This window comes from Manduca sexta, chromosome 21 (genome assembly GCF_014839805.1).
Source record: "Manduca sexta isolate Smith_Timp_Sample1 chromosome 21, JHU_Msex_v1.0, whole genome shotgun sequence".
Taxonomy (NCBI): domain Eukaryota; kingdom Metazoa; phylum Arthropoda; class Insecta; order Lepidoptera; family Sphingidae; genus Manduca; species Manduca sexta.
The window spans coordinates 2112111-2135740 of NC_051135.1; the positions used below are offsets into that span (position 1 = coordinate 2112111).

The following is a 23630-nucleotide window of genomic DNA, read 5'->3' on the forward strand; positions in this document are numbered from 1 at the left end:
GCTGACTTACGTACACTACTGCTGCTCACAATATGTAGAAACGATATTTGGTACATTTTGTCAGATTTTTAATACTTAATCATTTGTATTTCTTAAATATGTTAATTGTGTAGAACTAATTGGATAGTTAGTTCCTATGTAATAAGGTTGTAATTGGCATTCACCGGTCACAATTCCAGAGTCCGGACTAATGCGCAGAAAAATGAAATGTCAAATTTACTCGGCTTTAATCATTTTATTGGATTTCTTAAATATATTAATTGTGAAGAACTAATTGGATAGTTAGGTCTTATGTGATAGGGAGAACCTAATAGCATTTACCGGTTACAATTTTAGAGTCCGGGCTAATACTGAGGAGAAAAATAAATATCAATTTATCGAGACTGAACCTAAGACCCGAAACTTCTAATACAATATTTAAATGCTGGCAGCGTGGAAACAAATATTTAAAACATGTCCTAAATTGTAGAGTTATTCTTAGTTAATTAAAATTATTTTAACTCATTCCTAACTAATTTAAATATAATTCAAGACTAATTGTAGATTCAAATAAACATTCCTAAATTAATATGCAGTAATTTATAAAATAAAGCAAATATTTGAGATCCCACGAAAATATTTATAATTCTAATAAAAAGAGAATTATAACACAAAAAATGTTAGTACATAATTAACCGATTTAATTCACAAAATAATTACAAATTTTACAAGAGCTCCTGCGGTTTGAAATACCTAAATACTGGGTAATTAGCAATGTATTTAAACAAGTCCAAAAAGTTGAGTTATTATGTAGAAGTGAGCTTAGAATGAATAATTAAATTATAGTTATACTAGTCATTACTACATTTAAATTGATGAGGAATATTTTGTTTTTAATCTTAAATTTTATGTTTAGAAAAGTAAAGATAAATAAATAAATTAAAAATAATATGCGATGAATAATAGAAAAAAAGAATCGATAAAAACTTTAGCGATAAAAATTTATTTAGAGAAAACGTTGTTTTTACCAAACGTTTAAAAGAAATACGGCTTCTTTATATTGAAATCCTATATCTCTCGTATTCTATTAAGTATATAACCAGTATATAAAACTTCTACTAAAAACCCAACCAACTAAAACATTCCTTAAACGATAGTGTACAAAACACTCGCATAAAATGCTAAACTCAAGCCTTCCTGCAGCTGGGCTCGTGTCGACTAGTAAAACTACGTACAGAGGGAGATCTCTCATCTCACAGCTGCCGCGCTGTGTACAATAATGTATGGCTAGGGTTGTACTTATCGGATGCGACGATTCGGACGGCCACCTCCCTAAGGTCCGCTCGTAAAGAATTGCTTTGACAAATATTACGATTAGAAATCCTTGAGATTTTTTAACTTTTGACGGAGGGAGGTGACCGATATTATGTATTTGGAGGTCCAAACACTCATCGAAAACTTGGTGATATACTTATCAATGGCTTTCTAGGTCCAGCTGCCTATCAGAGCTTGGTCAGTCTATATACACTATACATCTTACAAAGTAGATAAACATAGTTATTGCGACCTTAGAGATATAAATTTTCTTAGTAACCATTACCTATAAGTACATATATAAATTGTATTGTATGTTAACTTTCGTTGCACTATAATCACTAATATAAGGGGAATTAAAATTCACAAGAGCTAGTAAAACGTATTATAACATTAGAAAAATATATTATTGATACTTAATATAAAAAAAAAACAAATACTATAACTTAAAGTATATAATTCCTTCTCAAACACTATAGTCAGACTTTATAATTTTCCTTTTATGAAGGATAGTGCGGGTATTTCCTTATTTAAAACGGCAACCCTGCGCTTTTGCTTTATGCACACTCATATGAACGTCCGTGTAAGCGCAGTCGTTTTATTTAAAAACAGGTCCACAGAAGCCTTATATAATTGCAATATTTTAATAAGGAACGATCACTGAATACCAATTAATTAAAATAAAAATAAAAACGTCAGCAGCCTGTATTGATTAATCTCCCATGCATTATTCAAGTTTCGTCCCAATTAAAACGGAGAATATACGCGTCTTGCAGGCTCCGAAACGTTCATATTCATTAACGGGAAAATGCACCTCTGTGCTAGTTCAGCAGGACTTCACTCTTAATAAACTATAATTTAAGAATTATTTAGAAACAATTCAAATTCTAGTTCACCAGGACTTTAAATAAATTATAATTTTAGAAATTCTTCAGAATTAATTCAAGTTGATAAATATATTAAAAAATAATAAATTACATGATTCGTATAAATTAAGTTTAAATTTAAAAAAGAAGGATAGTAGATTATCTATTGTTATATGTAGGAAATAAATAAAATGTTAAAGAAAAAATACATATTCATTTTCTTTCTCCTATCTCTGGATATTGATTATAATAATAATGAATATAAGTTACAAGTTATTTGTGTCCACTAATTATGATAAAATTGTAGTAAATAGCAAAACTATATAATTAAAAGCGAAGCAATATAACAGGCTGATTAAATTGAAAGACCTCATAATTGGCACTGAAAAACATTATTATTTCTTAAGTGTGTAAAAAATACTTGACTTCGTTAAAATACGGAGGCCGTCTGCGAACTGAAATGGACGAATTATCAATATAGTCTTCGTACAAACATCTGCTATTAATGTGTTTAGTACATGAGTATGTATTTATTAAGTGAGAACCATTGTTGTTATTGTTAATTGGCATCGCTCATTGTATAATGGATGTTTATTTTTGAGTTTTTTATGAGTCAAAAGCGCGTTGGAAATTGAAAAAATGATTTCAGATTATACTTTAATATTATGTAAATGTATCAAAAACATAAAACGTTTGGACGTAAAAGTGTTAAGAATTTAAACACATTTTAAAAGGCAGTGGTCTGCATCATATCTCCTTTTTGTTGCTGCATGTTTATAATATATAATGTTGCAGTTAATAATGTAATTTTGTCAAAGTAAAATAAAACTTACATGGTTCGGTAAAATTGAGATGTTCAAAAGGCCCCCCGATACGTGGACGTCGGGGCAACCAATATTTTTTCGTATCGGCTAAATAATTATCTGTTATCGTCGAATTGGCGGAGTAAGGTCGAGGACCGTAAAGATGGCCGTCGCGTGTACTGTCCGCAAAACAAGGGGTGTTATAATTTTAGGTGATTTTATGTATTTTTTTCAATGTTGACTCGACGATGTTTAATAATTATATTAATATTTGGGTAAGTTTTGATATACTCTGTAAATACTCTGGAAGAAAAGTACAGTCAAGAAAGAAAGTAATATAGCATGAAGAAGAGATTTTTGAACAAGAAATAAATTTTACGGTTGAGTATCAATACTCGACGTATATTGCAAATTGCGACCAACCAATAAAAAACTAATAAACCTATATATCATAAAATTTATCGTGAGAATTTCAAACAAATTGCATCTCTACATTCAATAGTCAATCAATTACATCCGAATAATTCTGACCAATGAAAACAGTAAGTACAGGTGAGCATGAAATTTTGATTTGTCCATTACTTACGCTCGTTTATTTTTAAAGACCCAAAGCGTGAAAATACTGTTCTGTATTCCACGACGCTCACAATACACACTCATTGATTTTTTCCAGATATGCTCTTCACGGATTATTTACTAGATAACTATAGTCAGACATTTGTTTCTCGTTTGTAAAATGCCATATAATCTTCGCCATAACTTACGCGCTTCTCGGAGCGCAAACTACGTGATCTACTTTTTACGCTATTTCAACTCTCGAGTAACGTGTATTAAATCCCAATTGATCGAGTTGACACGTACGTATATTGCTATCCGACATTTTTCAACACGAATAGCAACGCCAAATAGGTACGTAGGTATTTGAAAATTTTTTCTTTTGCCGACCGTCCGGTCGAGTGAGGCTCGGAATTTAGTTTTTAGCGACTGTTTGACTCTTTAGATGCCTTATCCGGCGTCGGAGATGGAACGGTCTATGGTCAGTTTAATTAATAGTTCCCACCGGTGGTTCGCCCATAAGTCGATAAAGCCATTATGCATACTTACGAAATATTAAGAGATACATGCCACTAGTCTCCTTTATTTTTTAACACTTAGTTATATAATTCGTTCCTATTCAGTGTTCATTATTAAGAGTGTTGGTAAACGCGTGAGGTGTCATTATTTACAATATAAAGAATAATAAATAACGTTTAATCGTTACGATGCATGATTGAGCAGAGGTTCAGCATTCTACACGTCGCAGCGGCAGACGGTCGGAAACATCAAAGGAACATCGGACTTAGTGAATTAAAACATTGTACAATGGCCGTGCGGCTGAAGGCTCGCTAGGGCTTCTTCAAAAATGGCATCGCGCGTCGACTGGTGACGGCGAGTCAGTTTTTCGCGACTGTCTCCACTCGATAAATAATGGCGGTGACTTTGACAAAAACTCACCTAGTCCTGTTCGGTGGCCTGCAGCGCGCTCCCCTCCGCATGCGTGCCCCCCGCACGTCCCTCGCTCTCCCCTCTCTCGCCTCGCACTCGCCTCGAAGCTTTTTCTGCTCATTCCACGGCGCCGGCGCAATCGCGAACCGCTCACTTCCATTAACGTGGACGTTATCCTAATTATTTACACTGCTACTGGCTAAATAATAACTACTTATATTTATGGCAATTTGTTTAACTTCACCGACTATTAAAACTGCAGGAACACGATCACGTTTACACTATACTTATGCGAGAGTATTGAAGGATTAGATGGCGCGGAAGATGATTCTGTTTCACTCTGTCCGTCATTACATTAGCGGTTAATTAACTTACGACTCTTTATTTACTTAGCGTTACGGGTACGAGACCGGGTCTCTTTGGTAGGCATATTAAATTTGTACAATGTAAATATAGTTCGTGTCGCCATTGGTGTCGAGCGGGAACGCCGCACTTTATATATAAACGCTCTACGATACACCTACGCTATCATACACAGAAATGATTTCTACAAATTGCACTGGTTTCCGAACGCGATCCTCTTCGATGATTACGCGAATTAAAATATTAATAAAAAAAAATCAATAACTCAACAAAAACAAAACATCCGAAACACAAATAATACGACCCGTTTGCAGTCTATACCATTCAACAGTTTATTGTTCGCTTCAATGAATTAAAAAACAATTGCGTCTAATTAATTAATTTAAAAGTAATCACAACAACCGAACAACACTTAAATAACGAAAAAAATAATAATTACAAACAATTTACAAACACAAAGCTAGAGAGTGTTTAGCGAACTGCGATTGTATCACTGGACGACACGTGAGCTAGGCGGTTTAGTGCTCGGGGTGGCCTTGGGCAGCAGCCGCGGCCGCTGCCGCCGCCGCCGCCGCTTTCTGAGCTTGCGCCTGTTTCTCCTGCTCATTCAACTCTTTTATAGCCTGGATCTCTTTCTTTAACTTCATCCTTCGGTTCTGGAACCATATTTTTATTTGCCGCTCTGTGAGACATAACGCATGCGCCATTTCGATGCGTCTCCTCCGCGTGAGGTAGTGATTCGTGTGGAACTCTTTCTCTAACTCTAGCGTTTGATATCTAGTATACGTTTGTCTTCCTCGTCTTCTAAGGCCGTTTGCTCCTGCAACAATAGAAAAAGAAAATTATTAGCTTTTAGATTATTGATAAGAGAATTACAAATTGCCTATTTTCATTTATTAGTGTAATACAAAAGATTATTAAATAAAAAACTTATGACTAATACATTTACATTCACAGAATCTTGTCCTAAACCCTAGGCAATTTTTTAGAATTAACTAGCTGTTGAACTTTCTATTCAAGTACCGGTCCAACCAATCCAATTCTTACTCAATAATTGTTCGCTGAATTTCAAAAGGCTAGGTGGTTTGAAAGCGGTGTCAGCGCCTTCAGCAAAGCGCTTGAATACTGAATGGAATCGGTTGTCCCACGCAGGTTACTTCAAATGACGGTACAATTGAAGGTAACGACAGCTTCATTCGGTTTCAACGTCAATATTGATAAACAGCGCTGGATTCAGCCTTTGAACGCCCGCCACCGCTTGAATTAATACTGGCTCGCAAACTTGATTAAGAAACGCAACCAAGTTTGCAGTCCGTGCAAATTTGTTTTATGTAAAGCCGATACGATCTTAAATGGTTAATTTATAAATAATATGGATTAGGTGTCGGCGTATACATATTAATGTAATTGAAAAAAGTCGTATATTCTGCTGGAGGCATGTCAGTAATATTAATCAACATCGTACCTCCTCGGTACCTGCATGCTTTTTGAATTGCTTACCAAGAACTCGATATTGAAGCATGATAACAGAATAAAGAGGCCAATACCCGTGACTCGTGAAAAATCGACCAACGTAAGGGTTGTCACCATTGATGACTTGAGGATATAAATTTTTAAATATTTTATTTGCGTAGATATTTTTTTAACAATAACATTTGTTGATTCCATAATATTTTCTTCCTTCAAAGGTATGTTAGTTAAAACGATCCATACTTTTTGATATTTTAGATTATAAATCCTATAAATCTACTTATTATTTTTCCGATAGTCTCAAATGGTAAACCATTTACCACATTCTTACACAAATCAATTCAAAATAATTATTTATCTTGAATTCATTACATACTAATTAAAGTAGTGACATCCTTAGCAGTTATATACTGAAGGGCCGAATTGCATCGCTGCCGTTGCGTGCCCGACGTAATGTATAGGTTACGCAGGCTCGTGTTATTTTGTCTTGCTTTTTTATCCAACTGCTTTCCAAATACCTCATCAGATTGAGACGCGTAAGTCTTAATTTACCTTTATATAACGCATATTTACTTGTTTAACTTTGGTTAGTGCATTCGTGTGGATAATTTTGCCAATATTTAAAGTTGTTTTATATTTAATGTAACTGAACATATTTGATTATTGATACTATGTAGGTATCAATTCTTAATGAGTTTCGAAGGGAAAATTCAATACAATTATGTTTATAAATTAATAGAATTTCGAATGGAATAAACAAATGTTTCAACACGGAAAAGAGTTATCCGCTACACATAAAACCTTATATAAAACAATAGTCTATTCAACAAACAATAAGTGTCAGCCACTCCAACGCTGAAACACATTGCCAATGATACAAAAATAAACCATTTCTGTTCATACGCTCATGCGCACTTCTCACAGCGTAAAAGGGTTACCAACCAATTTAATGGCTTAATTATCTCAAGTACTGAGATCGAAGCATTAAGGACCACGGCTTAGGAACACGCGGCTTTCTACATACGGCTTTATCTATTCGCTTTTAAATTATACAGTATACTTTAATCGGAATCGTGAGAATGGTCAGATGAAAAATATGGCTATTGTTTACTTATATGTAACACAATATAATCGTTAAGTTTCTAATCTTAAACCGTTGGATCGTGCGGGACAATTGAAAACGTAAATTAAAAAGCTTGGTTTTTTACTTAAATCTTATTTCATTATTGAACGTCGTCAACTAATTACAGATTGTGCTGATTGTATTGTAAGCATGAAGTAGAAGTAGAGATATTAGTATATTTCTAGTCATATTTTAACTATGCCTTAACATTTAGTAATCGAACTTTTATGGCATAAGAAAATAAAAGTAAAAATAAAAACTGGCATCGAAAAGTGCTTAAAATTAAAATTAAAAAAAAGAAGGTATTGACGATCAAAGAAATTTGAAATCTTTGGATTAAAAGCACTTTGAAAACTGATTGTGACTTGAGTAAAGTGTTCGTTTACTCAGTTTGAAAGTTTCGTTGAAAAATTATTTTTGACCGTATGAACGAGAAGATAATAGACTGAGAAGATAAATTCCGAAGTTTTATAGGTATTAGAGAAAAGCCATAGAATGACGAATACGTAAGCAACTTATTGATATATTATTTAAACATTAGCAATAAATATGTATCTATTAGTAAGTAGTAACTTTACAATATATGTACAGTTAGCCTCAACTTTTGTGACTCCGAATACATACGTAATTAATTAAAATATAATATGTTGGTAGACATTAATTTCAATAAATGAGTTGCGTTCCATGACTGGCAGTAACTGCCAACTAAATATTTAAGAAGTATAGTTTACTTTATAAAAGGTGACGTTTTAAAAAACTTTAATTACAATTTTTACTAGCCTTAAGGTCGAAACTCCAATGAACATCATACCGTAATAAAAAGCAGTAAACAACATACCTAAACGCGTATTTCACTCGAACGTCGTTTATTTCTCTCCCTACCACAAGAACTTAAGTGCAACCTTTTTAATAATTAACAAAAATTCTCCGAGCCCCAGCAAGTAGTAGTTAATTGAGTGACGCTAATTACCTAAGCCGTAAAAGCCTTCTGAGGGCCTTCTTACGTGGGTAAAATAACTTTTATTTTCTTTATGTATTTTATATAGATCAACAGTTTTCTTTTGAGCTTTATTACGAGGTGAGAGAATACTTTTTATTCTGGCTTGAAAAAATTATAACCGAACTTTTTTTTGACAAACGATGTTCAGTAGATTGTTCTCCGACAATTGACCTTACTAAACTTCATCTGCCATTTTTTTATCCTAGCTTTAAATAATTAGACCTAATTATGCAAAAAATGTACGAGCTATTTTTAATCAAGATTTGGAGATGATTATTAGATAAAGCTGGATTTTTTAGGTATAAAAAAAATTTGCGGTAAGATCACACATACTTTTTTGTGTCAGATAAAAATAGATCTTGGCGTGTTTTGCTAGACAGTAAAGTTTTATTTAAACAGTAAAGTATCGTTATTAGATGCATGTTAAATAATATAATATTATAGATAAGATAATTTTTGGCATAACTAGATCCTATTATAAAAACCAACCTTTAATATAATCTATCCCAACTTGAAATTGGCATAAAGTACAACAATTGGCACAAAAATAAATCTATAATAGTGACGATACTCTCAGCAGTTACAGAACTACGTGTCTTAACCCGGCGAGCATGTGGTGAAAAAATGTAACAAGAAGTATGAGGCAGGGTATGACATACCCCTTAAAAAAAATGGCTATAAAACTTGTTTCTGAAGAAGTATTATACTATTTATTTTTTGGTATAATAAGACAATACCATCATAACGCATTGGAAATAAAACAATCGCGCCATTTTAACAATTTTATTTTTTACCTCGATGGAAATAAGTCACTTTGAATTTCAAACAAACACTTTCAGTCTCTTAAAAACTAAAAGGAACTAAAGTAAAACCAGTTTTATGATAAAAAAACTTAATGGTATGATAGAATATGAAATAATTTTCTTTATAAACTAAAAAAATCACAAAACAATTTAGGAACATCTTAGGAACTGGAGATAAAATCTGTGCAGTTTTTGCAAAAAAACATTGCATGCTCCACACTAATAGCCTTTCCTCAGCTTGTTCATGAGTATTTTGTCTTATGATTATTTTTGTTGGGGTAATCTCTACATCTAATAAAATGACCAGGAACATTTTGAGTCGATGAAAGTGATTCGTTGATCTGGGAAGAAATTCTCTGACGTATATAAATCGAAATATATATTTTTTGTCATTTCTTATCTTCAGGTGTTCGTAAACTAAAGCCAAGCCTAAGTTACGGATGAAATCGGTCCATTTAGTGTCTTTGCCCTGATTTTCACGAAACATAGGACCCCTGGGGGCCCGTGGGCCCCTCTCAGGGGATCCGCAAGTAAAATAAAAGTTAAAAGAAAAACTATAAAGTGCACGCTTTTGCACTCTTGTATATCTAAAAAATAAATACAGAAGTAAACTGCTAGTAAAAACAAATTTAAGAATCAGGAACAACATCAACCCAAACATTACGACTTTGGTCGCAAAAAAGGTCGCATAAGGTGGCATTAGTGGTCCGCACTAAATAAAAGTTTGCGAAACCCTGTTCTAGTAAGTACATCTTCTATCATAGACCGAAGTTGTTTTTTTCTATTTTCAACATCCATTTTCTATTAAAATCTACAATTAAACAAAGAAAATAAGTTAAAATAGCAGAAAAAGCAATTTTAGTTTTTGTCACACCAGCTATGAGGCGGGGTATCACGTACCCGAACTCAGTTTGCAAGCGTGTAACTCGAATGCAGGTTGCCGCGACACTGTGATCACCCCACTATTACCTTCCGCAACCCTGTAACTCCAGCTACTCAAAGAGACTATAAGTTTGAAAGTCAGGCACAAAAAATATACGCCAGTAATTAACATGGGGGGTATGACATACCCCGCCACACGCTCGCCGGGTTAAACTTGACTGGAAAATTGACCCAAAGCAAATAAGGTTTATTTTCATACGTTTATGAACATCGTCATACCATTAATAAAGTTTACTGGTTCATACTTAAATTACGTTTAAGTGGTCGAAACCAATACCCAGAATGACGAATGAAACTCGGTCTCAATTCCGATAAGCGAACGCCTTTTAAAACTCATTATAACTGTTCAGGCATCAATGTTAATTTGAGAGCTTTCTCTTTGGGCGGACGGTTATATACTTACATACTACTTACAGCAGTATATAGGAATAAATATGTATATAATACAGCCTCAATTACGTCATTTTTTGTTTATATATTTTGATAGTAATATATAGCTGTGTACTTTTCTATATACTACATAACCAGTGAAATAGAATTATGTTATAGATATAACTACTATATATTATAGATACTCATTGACCTATATTTGTATAGTAGAAAATATATTCTATTTATTAAATTCTTTCATCTCATAAATAGTTATCGTATTCATCACGCAGTTCCGCGAAATACATTGAATTGTTAAAATTATTCGTTCATTGTTGAATAATTTTACGCAGTAATTGCATTCAATGATAAATTATTCGTCATGTGGAATGCGCACTGCTATTGAATGTATAATTTATTTGGCCAAAAATTAAACCTACAAGATACATGATTTAAAAGAGATTATATAAACATCAATGTAGTGTAATTAATGGAAAATAATTTATAGAAATTACTGACATTATAAAAACGTTCGGATACAATGGGAGAAAATATTATGTAAAAAATATAAAAGTAAAAAAAAAAACATTCTGTTTGACAATCATTTTAAATTTCGAATTCGTTTTAAAGCGTAGTGACCAGTACTTTTTAAAAATATAGCGCAGCCTCAAAGAGTAAATACTCTTTGAAATTTATAACCAACGTATTCCCCATAAATTCTTTAAAAATTAAGGTATGACAAAAAGAAGTCTAAAAATATTGCTTCCCAAACCAGTAGCACTACATCCATAATCTTAAGGCAGTAAACTAATCTCTTAAATATATATTTTGACCTTTCCGACCGCACAACACATGTGCCAACTAATTAGACCGAAGATGATTTCGGCGTCAATTTACGCCCCGTAAATTCAATACAAAATCCTAAATGCGCAGTTAAAGCAATAAACATGACATAAATAGCTTCATTAACTCCGAGGGCGGGGTTTTGAGACGCAAAAAAGACGTCACTCAGACCCTATCACATATATAATGAGGGTAAATATTTCCGCTGTGTGATTTTCAAAATACCATCTGCGTAGACGCATTACATGTTCCGGAACGGGAGCGATATTTGGATGAAATGACGCCATTGATGATAAAAATGACATTTTCCAAATCATCTTGAGTGGCCATTTTGATGAAAACTGGAATTAAACTCACGAAGTCGTACACAGCCGTAAGATTTAATAACAAGTTTCTTTTGTAAAATTACGCCACTTAAACACCATGTTTTGAAATAAACATAATGTCACTATGCCCATATTAAATGTCAAATTTCTCACATTACAACTGAGATTTAAATTCTCTAACGAGTCTAGGAATTTTTCTAACTTTAGAACTGAAACACGCTCTTACAATGTGGCAAAGCATGTGGAGAAAACTTGTCAGCAAACAACAATTTCTAACACGTGCGTTACGAGAACATTGGAATTTAAGTACCGACTTCGATGATGTATTTCTCGTAGTCACGTTCAAAGATATCGAAGCCAGTGTTTATATAAGGCGTATGGTAATCTCCGAAGAAATTGTATATAGAAATAAATTGTAAAATTGCTCGAAACACGAATAAATTTTCAAAAACCAGTAATTAACTTGTGACAATGTAAAGCGGTAAGTGTATCGGTTCGATGTTGATTACCCGAAAGGCCCGAAGCGTTCAAAAACAGGTTGCACGAATTTGTGTCCGCAAAGGCGGAGCGGAATAAGAGCGCAAAAATTTTCTGTGAAAAAGGACCAAAGAAAATTACAATAATCTGACTCTCAAAAATTTGTGTTCAAAAGAAAAACGACAATGAGCACTTCCAAGGAAATCGACGTGGCACCGTTCCCTTCGAGTGTCGGTCGCAACCCGTTCTGCAACACGTGTCGCAAACAAAAGAAACTTGTCCAAGTTCCCCCCCTCAACCCGGCCGGCACCCCCGGGGCGGCAAAAGGATTGCGCAAGTTATATTAGTCGTAAAGAATTTCGGACTAAGATCTATAGGTTGTAAACCGGCAGTATTTCACAATGGTCCCGCAATTGCGGGGGACATTTGCAACAACTGTTGTTTGCTTCAATGTTTTAATTGTTCCTAATTCGTGAAACTTTTCAGTTTGATTTACGATTGTTGTTTTAGCGGATCGGTGGCTTTTTGGTTGTTTTTTTCGAAACCAGAAAACATGTGGTTGACAACGGGATGCTTGCATTTACGATGGGATGTGTGAATGGATCTAATGAAAAAACGGGCTTCGATTTAAGTGCGGCTGACACAACACGTGTCTTCACACCCCTTGGTTCTCAAAGGACATTTAGATATGAACTTGAAACGACAATCATATATTAGCCTTACGTACTCGAATATTGATTCAAATCTTGTAACATACGCCATATGTATTCGTTGCGTAACAATGGATTTAACATATCACTTATACATCTACTGAAGACGGCTGATGTAAGCGAGAGGTTGCAGACACAGAGATCGGAGCACCGTTTTTGCATATTTCAACAGAAGGGATACATTAAAACTCTCAAGTAGCCGAGTGTGGTCCCAGTGTACGATTTACTTCGATAAAATTATGTAAAATAGATATTTGCTCGGCTTAATGAAACTTATTAAGATAAGACAGTGTACAACTGCACATTACGTGTTTAAATTCATAAATGTTTACGGCTACTATCTAGAATTGATCCGTGTGTTACAGTTTCGCCTTTATAATTTTCCTGAGGTTCCGTATGTTAATGTTGATTCATGTTTTATCGCGCATATAAATCGCGCCATGACATAACATGCAAAATTCTGTGTCGCTTACATGCTAAGCATGTGCTTTGTCCGAGTTATGTTCTACGGTTTATCGTAAGGAAACTTTTGGATAAGTGTAATATATTTGAAGTATGAAACGCTTATCAACGGTTTGACCCTTTTTTCTAATCGTAACTCAGTGTGTACGACAGTATGCCTATAATTTTCTATTATAAATGTAACTAAAATTGCTCTGATAAGTATTAAAGTGCATTTGAAATTATTTTGACTAAGTTCTTTAAATTATTATTTTAAATTAAATAAATTAAAGATTATGCAATATGCATCTCTATTTACATGCATTATGTTATGATGATTAAAGGGAATCCAATTTTTTTACGAAGCCAAATCACTCACGCCCTTGGATGAGATCACGACTACTTATCAAACGAACTAAAAATAAAAACCCATAAAAATATACATGCACCGTTCCAAGCGAGATGTTTTTAATTTCGTGACGCTATAACACTAACGAATGCGCCAAAACATGTCCAAGGCACATTTTCTTTACATTATCATCTCATTACCCGACGCCATTGGCCGATTTTAAATAATCCCGGCCACTTATTTAAGCGAATTTCCTTATTACATATTCTGAACGGCCGCGGCGAAATCACTCAAATTGGTATTTCGAACCGAAAATTACAAAATTGCTATGAAAAATATGTTAAGGTGGTAGCTCAAGGTCCATTTTCATACATTTTGTTTCGGCTTTAATCTGGGTAACTAAACAAGTATTGGCAAGTAAAGAATTTAAATTCACGTCTAGTTAGTGATTAGTTCTCGCAGTTGAAAGAAAAACGTAAAAATAATTAATAATCATGGATATTTCGGCCTTTAAAATTTCGTCATATTAAATTTTAAAGGCCGAAATACCCAGATTAAAGCCGAAACAAAATGTATGAAAATGGACCTTGAGCTACCACCTTAAGATGAAATTCGTACCTACGAGCGCGCTCCTGCCGCGTTAATATATGTATAGATACAGGCAAGAGGCCGGACCAAACACCTGGGTGGTCCACGGAATCAACTTGACCGATTATAAAGTACATAATGCTTTGCAGGCACCGCATATTGGTCGATGCCGCGCGCTTATTTATAATAACACAGCATGAGTTATTGTTTTAAATAAAAGAATCGTTCGCATGATATATTGTCTCAATGCGCGATGTAATTAAAGAGTGTGGTAGCGTTTACATAAACAATGCTTTTACGTATTCGATAAGGGACTGATTAAAAACCAATTAAGGAATGCAGTTAGACATCCCCGTTGACTTCGAAGCGATGTTTACCCATAAGTTGTTTGCAATTTCTATTGGAAAGGAGGATATTTTTCGATTTTCCAAAGGTGGAAATTCCGTTTCGTAGAAATCAAAGATTCAGTGTCCACACTAGTGCGTAATTTTAATGGACTTTCCGAGGCACAAGCTAAAGCGGCTTTCCCGCTATCTCCACTGCCTTCCAATCAGTCCGCTAGATGTGTATCGACTTGAGAGCCTGCTTGTTATCTCAAAAACACAATATGAATAATACATTAGTGGCCGGCACTGTACAGTCGCGCACTCTTAAATTGGCGAAGCTTAATTGACTCAAAGGTTGAAAATGAAACAGAAGGACTTCGGTGAGTCTCGGAGGTAGGAAATGTCGGAGGCAACTTTTTTATGCAATCTTCACTGGACGGACGGCATAACGGAATCAATTTAAATCGGTTATGTGATTGGGTATAGAGTGGGTGGTAAGGTCGGACAAATCAATTAAATGTATATATATGACTGTTGTCGAATTGTCTATGTTTATTGTATTCATAAATTCCTCGCATTCTCGGCGTATCGAGTAAGATTAGAAGCTTATAAATTTATTTTCAAATAAATGTTTGATTAGACAAGTTAGGATACCGGTGTTGATGTTAGCGAAGTACTAAATTGATTGTTATTAAGCTATGCGGTTGGCCGTAGGCGGGCGGGTCACTGCCGCACGCGTTCCCGCCTTAGCCAGTTTCAATTTCTTGCTAAAATTACTTGTATTAGCTCTAGGTAAATTGAAAATCGTGTACTATTTGCTAAGGGCCTATGAAAATGGTATGCTATTGTCAATAACGAGATAACAGTTATGCCGGCTTTTAACGATGTTTAAAAGTGGGTTGGTTTATAAACGCGCTTATTAAGCATTATGTTGATTAGGTACATAATATTATTTAGAAATGAATAATAGGTTTCTTAAAAAATCTTCTGCTATTTTAATTGACTAATTCAATTAATATTCCGTTAGATGATATTTCTTATCATTAAAATAATGCTAATTTTATTTATATAAACCGCAACTATGTAATCTCCCGTAAAGTATGGAAAACAAAAGCCCCGGTGTGAATTAAATGTGAATATTTAGTGAGTAACCTTTGCTCACATTCTAGCTAACGGTGAGGGAAGACATCGTGAGAAACATTCGTGTAAGCAACTTGTGCCAAACACGACGATTCACGACCTTTCACGTCTATTCTCTATGACCAAAACGGATCGACGTAAGAGCCACTTAGTTCATCATTATTTTGCTTTATCTTGGCATATTGAATCTATGGAATCATATATTTCATCCATCATTAATGTCTATTAGGATTTTAAGCATATGTAGTGTTATTTATGTATAATGTTTTTAATTTGAATAACTGCGATTTTGATAAAGCGCAGTAAACGTAAAAAATACGTTTCATAATTAAAAACGTAAGGGCATTTCATACCTTACATGCGACTCTTTAATTTATAAATACATTATTATCTGAAGGCTGTTATTAAAATAATTACAAAACATTAACTACATGAAAAACCAGATGCCGCGAGTGGCATTTTACTGAGAAAATTATCGTATCGCGCGCCAAAATGATGTCGATTTTTTTGCTTTCCAACCGAGACCCTAGATAATTTCGAATGCTGTTGGGAATTCACATCGCTAAATTATGCTGTTTAACACCGCTGGACCTTTGTAAACGTGGTGTCCAAGCATTTTCTCTGCGTGTTTTTAATCGACGATCGACGTATATAAATAACATTGACTAGGTATTCACATTAAAATTGTTTGTACAGAACAATATCAGTAAAAAGTCTCAACACAAAACAATATGTAAACCCTTCCACTAGCGGTCGTCGATATATCAGACCGATATTAGCTCGTAGATCAGGGTTGAAAGCAATAAAAATTGGACGGCCCAAGAGGATTAAGCAAACCCTGACGTATGTGACATACGAAAGCCTCAGACAATTTCTTTTCTGAGGGGTGGCCGTTCGATGTTATTTAAAAATCAATTTTAGATACCACTTAAAACATCAAAGTGCTTTAGCGACTTTTATACGACGTTCAGAATGGGCGACATGGCGGACGCGGCGCACGCATTATGATGAATACATCAGCTGTTACTCAAAATAAATGGCACTGTAAATCAATAATAGACTGATATTAAATACGAGGTCATGCAGCGTATAATTTGCACAATGCTCGCCCATCAATAATGTCTATATCGAGTAAATTCAACGAGGGCGCGACATAGGTAGAACATTCGCAAAATTCAAAAGTACAAATATTCATTCACGCAAATAATTATAACACAAAGAGCTCTGCTGAAATCGTCGCTAACAAGATGCAGCTGTTGCGATCTCTCAAGCGGACGACCATTTTGAAAAACTCGTTAGAGTTTTCGAAAATAGAATATAAAATATGTCACTCCTTCTGCGATAAATCAGTCGTGATTAATGTATCCAAGTTAGGAGCGGATCGCGCCGCGTGACGGGGCACGCTCTCATTGGGTGGCGCGGTCGCCATATTGCTCCGAGCTTGTACCTGTCAAACTTTGATATATTACTGCTGGCTTTCTCTAGTGTGCGCCTTGTCTTATAACATCCAACTAAATTAAGAAGACCATTGACATCGTGAAATTGCCAACGGATCGCCTTTTTCGAAGGTTTCATTCTTTTGTGCGTCGAAAAAAGGTAATCTTTGATTCCACGGGACATTTTGAGAAATTGATGTTTTGTTCTGGAGGTGTAAAATATAGCGAGCAGACTACCGAGAAATAAAGCTTTTGATTTATATTTTGACACTTGAAACCAAAACATTCGTGTTTTTATTATAACTTTTTGAATTTATTGTCATAATAAATCTGACAGGTCCTAATCTTAGGGCATTCGAGTGATTTTATTCGGCATGGAATAATAATCTCCTTATTTCGATCCACTGAATTCATGTGTATTTCTGTTTGAATGCACTTAATTACCGAATGCAAAAAATATAAATTTACGTTTACGTTAAAAACAGAGGCGATCGTAAATTACTTTTAAATAAACATTTTCTTTGTTCCATAATACGAAATAAGTGAATTATATATTATAAACGTATGAGTTTCATTTGTTTATCAACACATTATAGCGGCTTGTTCACACAATCGGCTTTATTAGCTCATAACTTTTCAATTATTAGTTTATTGAACATTATCTATTACTGAGGTAGGCAAAAGGCGGGGCCGATCGGCTCTCATCGGATTCACAATGAGCATTCACTAACATAATATTGCGTATCACAAAACACGGGATTCGCGATCTTATGAACACGTGGTAAGACGATGAACACTATCCAGTGTACGAACCGTCAATTTGCCATTTAACTTGCAAGCGAATCATACACTGTTGGCAATTTTAGTCAATATCATGTTATTACCATGAAACATCTCGAGTGTGTAGCGTTAGCAAAACTATGAATGAGAAATACAAAATTGTCAGAGTAAAAAAAAACCTGTTTTAATGTCATGACTAAAATATTTTTTCCTTTAATAAAACTATTCATCTTTTTGTGATACGAAATCCAATAAGAAATGTAGAACTTATTTCATAGATCGTATGTGTGATAGAATATTTGATACGCAAAATAAAATAATTATTAGGCCTGGTGTTAATATATAAATTAAGTATATTATAGCATAAGGGATATTGGTAGATGGTAATAATCATTTATAAGATGACCTACATGTCTTCATATTATGTCAACCTAAAAAAAAATAAAAAATAAGTAAATTATTACAATTTAATGTTATTTTTTTGCTATCCGTACCGACAATATGTATTTATAGTGAAATATCAGAACTAAATCGTGGAAGCGCAATCTTTGACTGCGGTTTACTAAATTGATAGTCTCGTATTCTCAATCCATTATGTTGAGTTCGATTTCATTAAACTGCAGTTGAATTTATTGATTTTGCGTATGTGGAGGCTGCAGACGTTAATATAATGTTCTGAGTACATTTATTGTTTATTATTTTCACCGATATATCATTCACATGCACATTTCTTGAGAATAGCATCAATAGCATTTCAAATGTAAAATAACACAACAATATAAATCGTCAAAAATCCTAAACCTGCATTTCGTATTCAGGAAACTTTAAATCCGCGAGCGTACAGAAATACGTTGAAAATTTTAAACACAACAAAACAAAGTCACCTGCAAAGGAGTTGTATTCAAGAGCTTCGGTTACCGAAGTTGGGCGTAGCTTCGTAAGTTTAGTTAGAGTTAAGTAAAGAAACCACACCACCGCAATGTCTGACGACTAACTTAATTCTCTACCGATACTAGGCTTTGAATACAATATTTAATTGATTTATATTTCATTTAAAGTGAAATGGGGATAAGTGACCTATATTTATATTTATATGCAACCTGCGGGAATTCATAGAAATGGCTCATAGATGTTTTGAAATCAATTGTTAAGATTAAGTCTGTATAACATCGCATTAGTATTAACTATTATGGTGTTATAATATAATATGTATAAATAAATAAATATTGAAATATGAAGAGCTTATGATACTATATTATCGTAGCAATATTTTAATGAGTGTAAAATATTATAAGCCGCTATTGATGCGTAAAAACTAGTTGAAATAGCAAGCATAAATAGTCACGATAGTAAATATAAATAATGGTTATCGGTTTACCATATTATGACAATCGAATAAATTAATTTAATCCTCAATATTTTAGCGACAATTTTAGTAAATGTTATTTAGTGAATTGCCAATAAGCAAAATTATACATATTATAATGAAAATATATGTGAAATATGTACTATTTTATGGTATAATGACATGAACTTAAACCACAAAGTAAAACATTAGTTTTTAAGCCCGCAATGTGAACGTAGCTTAAATGCAAATTTCACAGTTGAGTCAAGTATGCACCGAGATTTTACCGGCATTTGAAATAAATATTCTAGATTTGCAGTCAAGACTTCTGTGTTAAAACACTGTTTCATTCAAGACTTACTGTTCGGAATACAGAGAAGAGGCGCAGTTGTAATATAGTTGAACGTTATTGCGTGGAAAACTTATGAGCTGGATTTGGTATAAAAATATTTCAAATATACTGCTATTTTGGCACGGTCATAACATTAAAATGTCGATAACGGTTTTTATTCTGCAAAATATAGCCCTTATCATAAATTATATTTCTGTTTATTCTTTAAATGTGAATAATAAGCTCGTTTCAAAAATAATTATTGGTTAAATACTACAAAACGATAAGTAAGCCTACATATTAATAAAAAAACAAATTGAGATACAATTCCCTGTTATCTATATCGTTTATTCAGCATTTTTAGCATACAAATATCACGACAAAAGTAAATAAAGTTCGCGAACGATTCAACGCGTCACTATACAACACCAATAAAAATGTTCCCTCCTGAAACCTGTGTCAATAAAGATAAAGGAAAACTAATATCAAAACAGGAATAGGTACGTGATAAGAAAACATTTATTCCCTATGTTTAATGCATGATTTGTCATAATTCCCCTGCCTCCCCGCCCTGGCCGTTGTTTTGTTGCTGGCGAAGAAATGGGCGTACATGATTTATTGTTTATCATATTTATCTCGGACTCTCAGAAAAATCGTTTGAAGGGGAGACAGGGGTACTTTCAGGTTTATTAACAACAGCGGGATTGTAAGCGGTTAATTGCACTTTATTGTCTTTGCATATGCAGATTAATAGAAATTGTCTAGACAGATATAGAGCTTAGAAGAAAATAGAATAACCAATAAATAATACTAAATTCTATAAATTATGATATTAAAATAATATTATAAATTCAAAACAAAAAATAACAAATTCATAAACACTTCAATAATGTGTATCAAAACAAAATAAAAATTTTATAAGGTAACAATTCGAACAATTTATTGCCCAATGCACCTTCAATTTTTTCCCCTGCAGTTTCATTGCAGCAATAAAGCCGCGAATCAAAAGTTGCCCGTAAATCACAATATGGCGTCCGCTGCCCCGTGTTTGCTCTCGCCCACATAATCCGTTCATAAGGCGGTAAATCCATCCAACAGTGTCGCGTATACCACTAAATCATCATAAGAGAATCTAACATGTTCATACGTATACGCAACACGTATTGCTTATTGCTTGATAGACCTTTGTGTGACAGTACGCCAGTGATATTTGTAGGAAAGTGGATTAAGATCTCTAAAGTTAATGTGACCTGTCCATATTCAGTTATTATTTTAGCGAACTGGCTGCTAAAAAACACCCGCCAATTTATACAATCCTTTTTTATTCGATTTACGCTCGGCGCACGAGCTACTGAAAAAGTTTGCATCGTAATGCAATCGCGGGGCATTAGTTTTGCCGTTTATCACACCGATCCCAGCGCGAAGCTTTGAGGGATTAATCTGACAGTGCGACGAGGAATGTGGCTGAAATTCAAAAGTTGAGAGCTGGCAACGTTATTGTACTGTACAAGTTTTGTTCTGAATTTAGATGAGCACTCTAAATCCTAATCCATAATGCATTATTAGGCTCCTGTTTTGTTTGGCGTAAGCCCAACACAAAGTTGCACACGAGCCTTTCCGCGAATTGTACGATTCCAACTAAATGGTATACCATTACACAACAATTAAATAATCTAGTTTCGGTTGTAAAACAATAAAACGGTAGCTAAACAACGAGTGCTCATGCAATATTTGTTTTGTAAAACATAACAATTTTTAGTTGAGTGCTGTGCGTGAACCATTGCCGGCAATTTGGCTTTTTCGCTCGATTTATGCGTGTATCACCGGCCGCGGAAAGCGAACAAACAAGCGTTGTAATAAAACTATGTTTTGGCCTCACTACGTTTATATTCGTCAAATGGGTTACTGCAGTGACTGTGGTTTTATGTGGACGTTGCAACATTAATATTGCGTTTGTTGCGTAAGTAACAAAATTCACAACATTCCGTTGGTATGAACTACAGTTCGGTATTCTGCAATGAAATTCGTATGAAACGTACGTCAGCGGTTTTTAGACACTGATAGTTGCACAAAGAGACATTGGTCTGAACGCGTTCCCGATACCAGGAGACATGCGTGCCTGAACAATAGCGGCGGAGATCAGTTACGTTTGTTAAGCCCTGTCTGTCCGTACGTCAGCGGTTTATTGGACACACTGAGATTGAAGCGATAGCTCGCGCACGCCCGCCAACGTCGAGCTTCGAATTAGGAGCCGAGCAAACCGATGGGCTTTCAGTTGTTTTGATTTCATTAAATATACGGGAATTGTTTGTTAATCCAGGAATTAGAAAACAGATAGAAGTGTGGCAGGGTATGTTTGTATGTAAACGTGACAGTAAATGTTGTTTCGCTGAATATTTTATAGCAAAAAAGCTGTTGTACAGTTTGTATGCAGTATAAACGACTTGCCTAAAAACGAGCGACGGCGAAAGACACTAGACATACAGAAATGACTACTTTAACGTTGTTTTGTACGGCCGGTGAAGGCTAAAAACCTGAAATCGACATTCATTTAAGGGTCGGCGTGGCAACTCAAGATTCCTTTGGCTTTTAAGGATGCATAAAATTAATTTACTATCAGTCAAACTACAGTCGAATCCGTTTATAATGACATCGAAAGGAATTGACAAACACGTCATAATAAGCGGACGTCATACAAAGCGTTTTGTGAAAAAAAAACATTTTTATGTAAATGGTATGCATGTATTTAAGTACTTTAATAGAGAAACATAGTAACTTATAAAATGTATGTATGTATGTATGTACATAAAAGTTGTATTTTTTTTAATGTAAGTAATCTGTAATTTTTGTCTGCTTTTGTTTTTTATTTTATTGTAAAAACAGTCTCTAATACTATTATGTATAGAAGACATCGCTATGGTCAAATTATCGTTTTCAATATTGCTATGAACAAATCAGGATAATAATTGTGCAGCTTTTAATGCCTCTTCTGCGGTAGGTAATGGTTCTTCCTCGACTTCTTCTTCCCCATCACTGAGATTCAAAATAAAAACGAGCCACGTGCCGAACGTCGTCGGGCATCAACGAACATTACCGAAGGCGTAAAGAATCATGTCGGTCATTATAACCGGACATAATTTATTAAAAGGGGTCACAATAAGCGACATGTCACTGTAAGGGAAGTCATTATATCCGACTTTTTTATAAAGAATCTTATATGAAAACCAAACTTCGTAGTGTAATTACGTCATAATAAGAGGTTGGTCAATATAGGCAGAGTCATAATAAACGGATTATACTGTACTTGCATACTTTACAGCCCTCTTCTGGAAAAAACCTCATTCACGTTCTTATATACCACGACTCACATTTAATTAATAATATAGGAAATATTTCAACCCAAAATAATTTACATTCTTAAAAAAGATTACAATAATGAGGAAGTATTAATTATATAAAGAAAATAAATAACCAGTCATTTTACCCTCAGACTTTGAAGACGAAAATCATTAACAATAAAGCATTAATGAAATAAAACCTTTCATACTGTTACACCGTCTAATAAGAAATAAAATTTATTATATCTATGTAGTTGTATGATTCAGCAGAGCTTGTAAACAATGCTCCGCATAAAATATTGGCTTCAACCGCGCTCTACATCAAGCCGGCCCGTTTTAACCCCTGCTACGTGTATAGCAGGCTTTATTGATGCTGTATTCACGATACAAATATTACAAAGCATATTTGCAAATGGTAACGTTCTGTTCTAAAAATTGTATGGTTTTGTGATTTTGACTATCAAGGTAAAATAGAGCGTGTTTTTAAGTATATAGGGACCGTTTTTGATTTTTATTTGCTGCCAATCATCTATCTCACAACTGTATTAATTGATAATCTATATTATTTATAAACCAATCATATATTTGGTAAGCATACATTTAAGCAGCCACAAATGATTAAAATATATATATATATCGACCATACTCTTAAACAATAATTAAAAAGTATTGTCACAATACCG

General features: G+C 34.2%; 1 protein-coding gene across 1 annotated transcript in view; it reads right to left on the bottom strand.

The window, feature by feature from the left end:
- Window positions 1-23630, bottom strand: part of LOC115441266 (homeotic protein ultrabithorax) — a 134664-nt gene that overhangs the window by 25699 nt on the left and 85335 nt on the right. The window contains exon 2 of the mRNA XM_030165996.2: window positions 4457-5630. Coding sequence (XP_030021856.2) covers window positions 5329-5630 — 302 coding nt within the window. The 3' untranslated portion in view covers window positions 4457-5328. The remainder of the gene's footprint in view (window positions 1-4456; window positions 5631-23630) is intronic.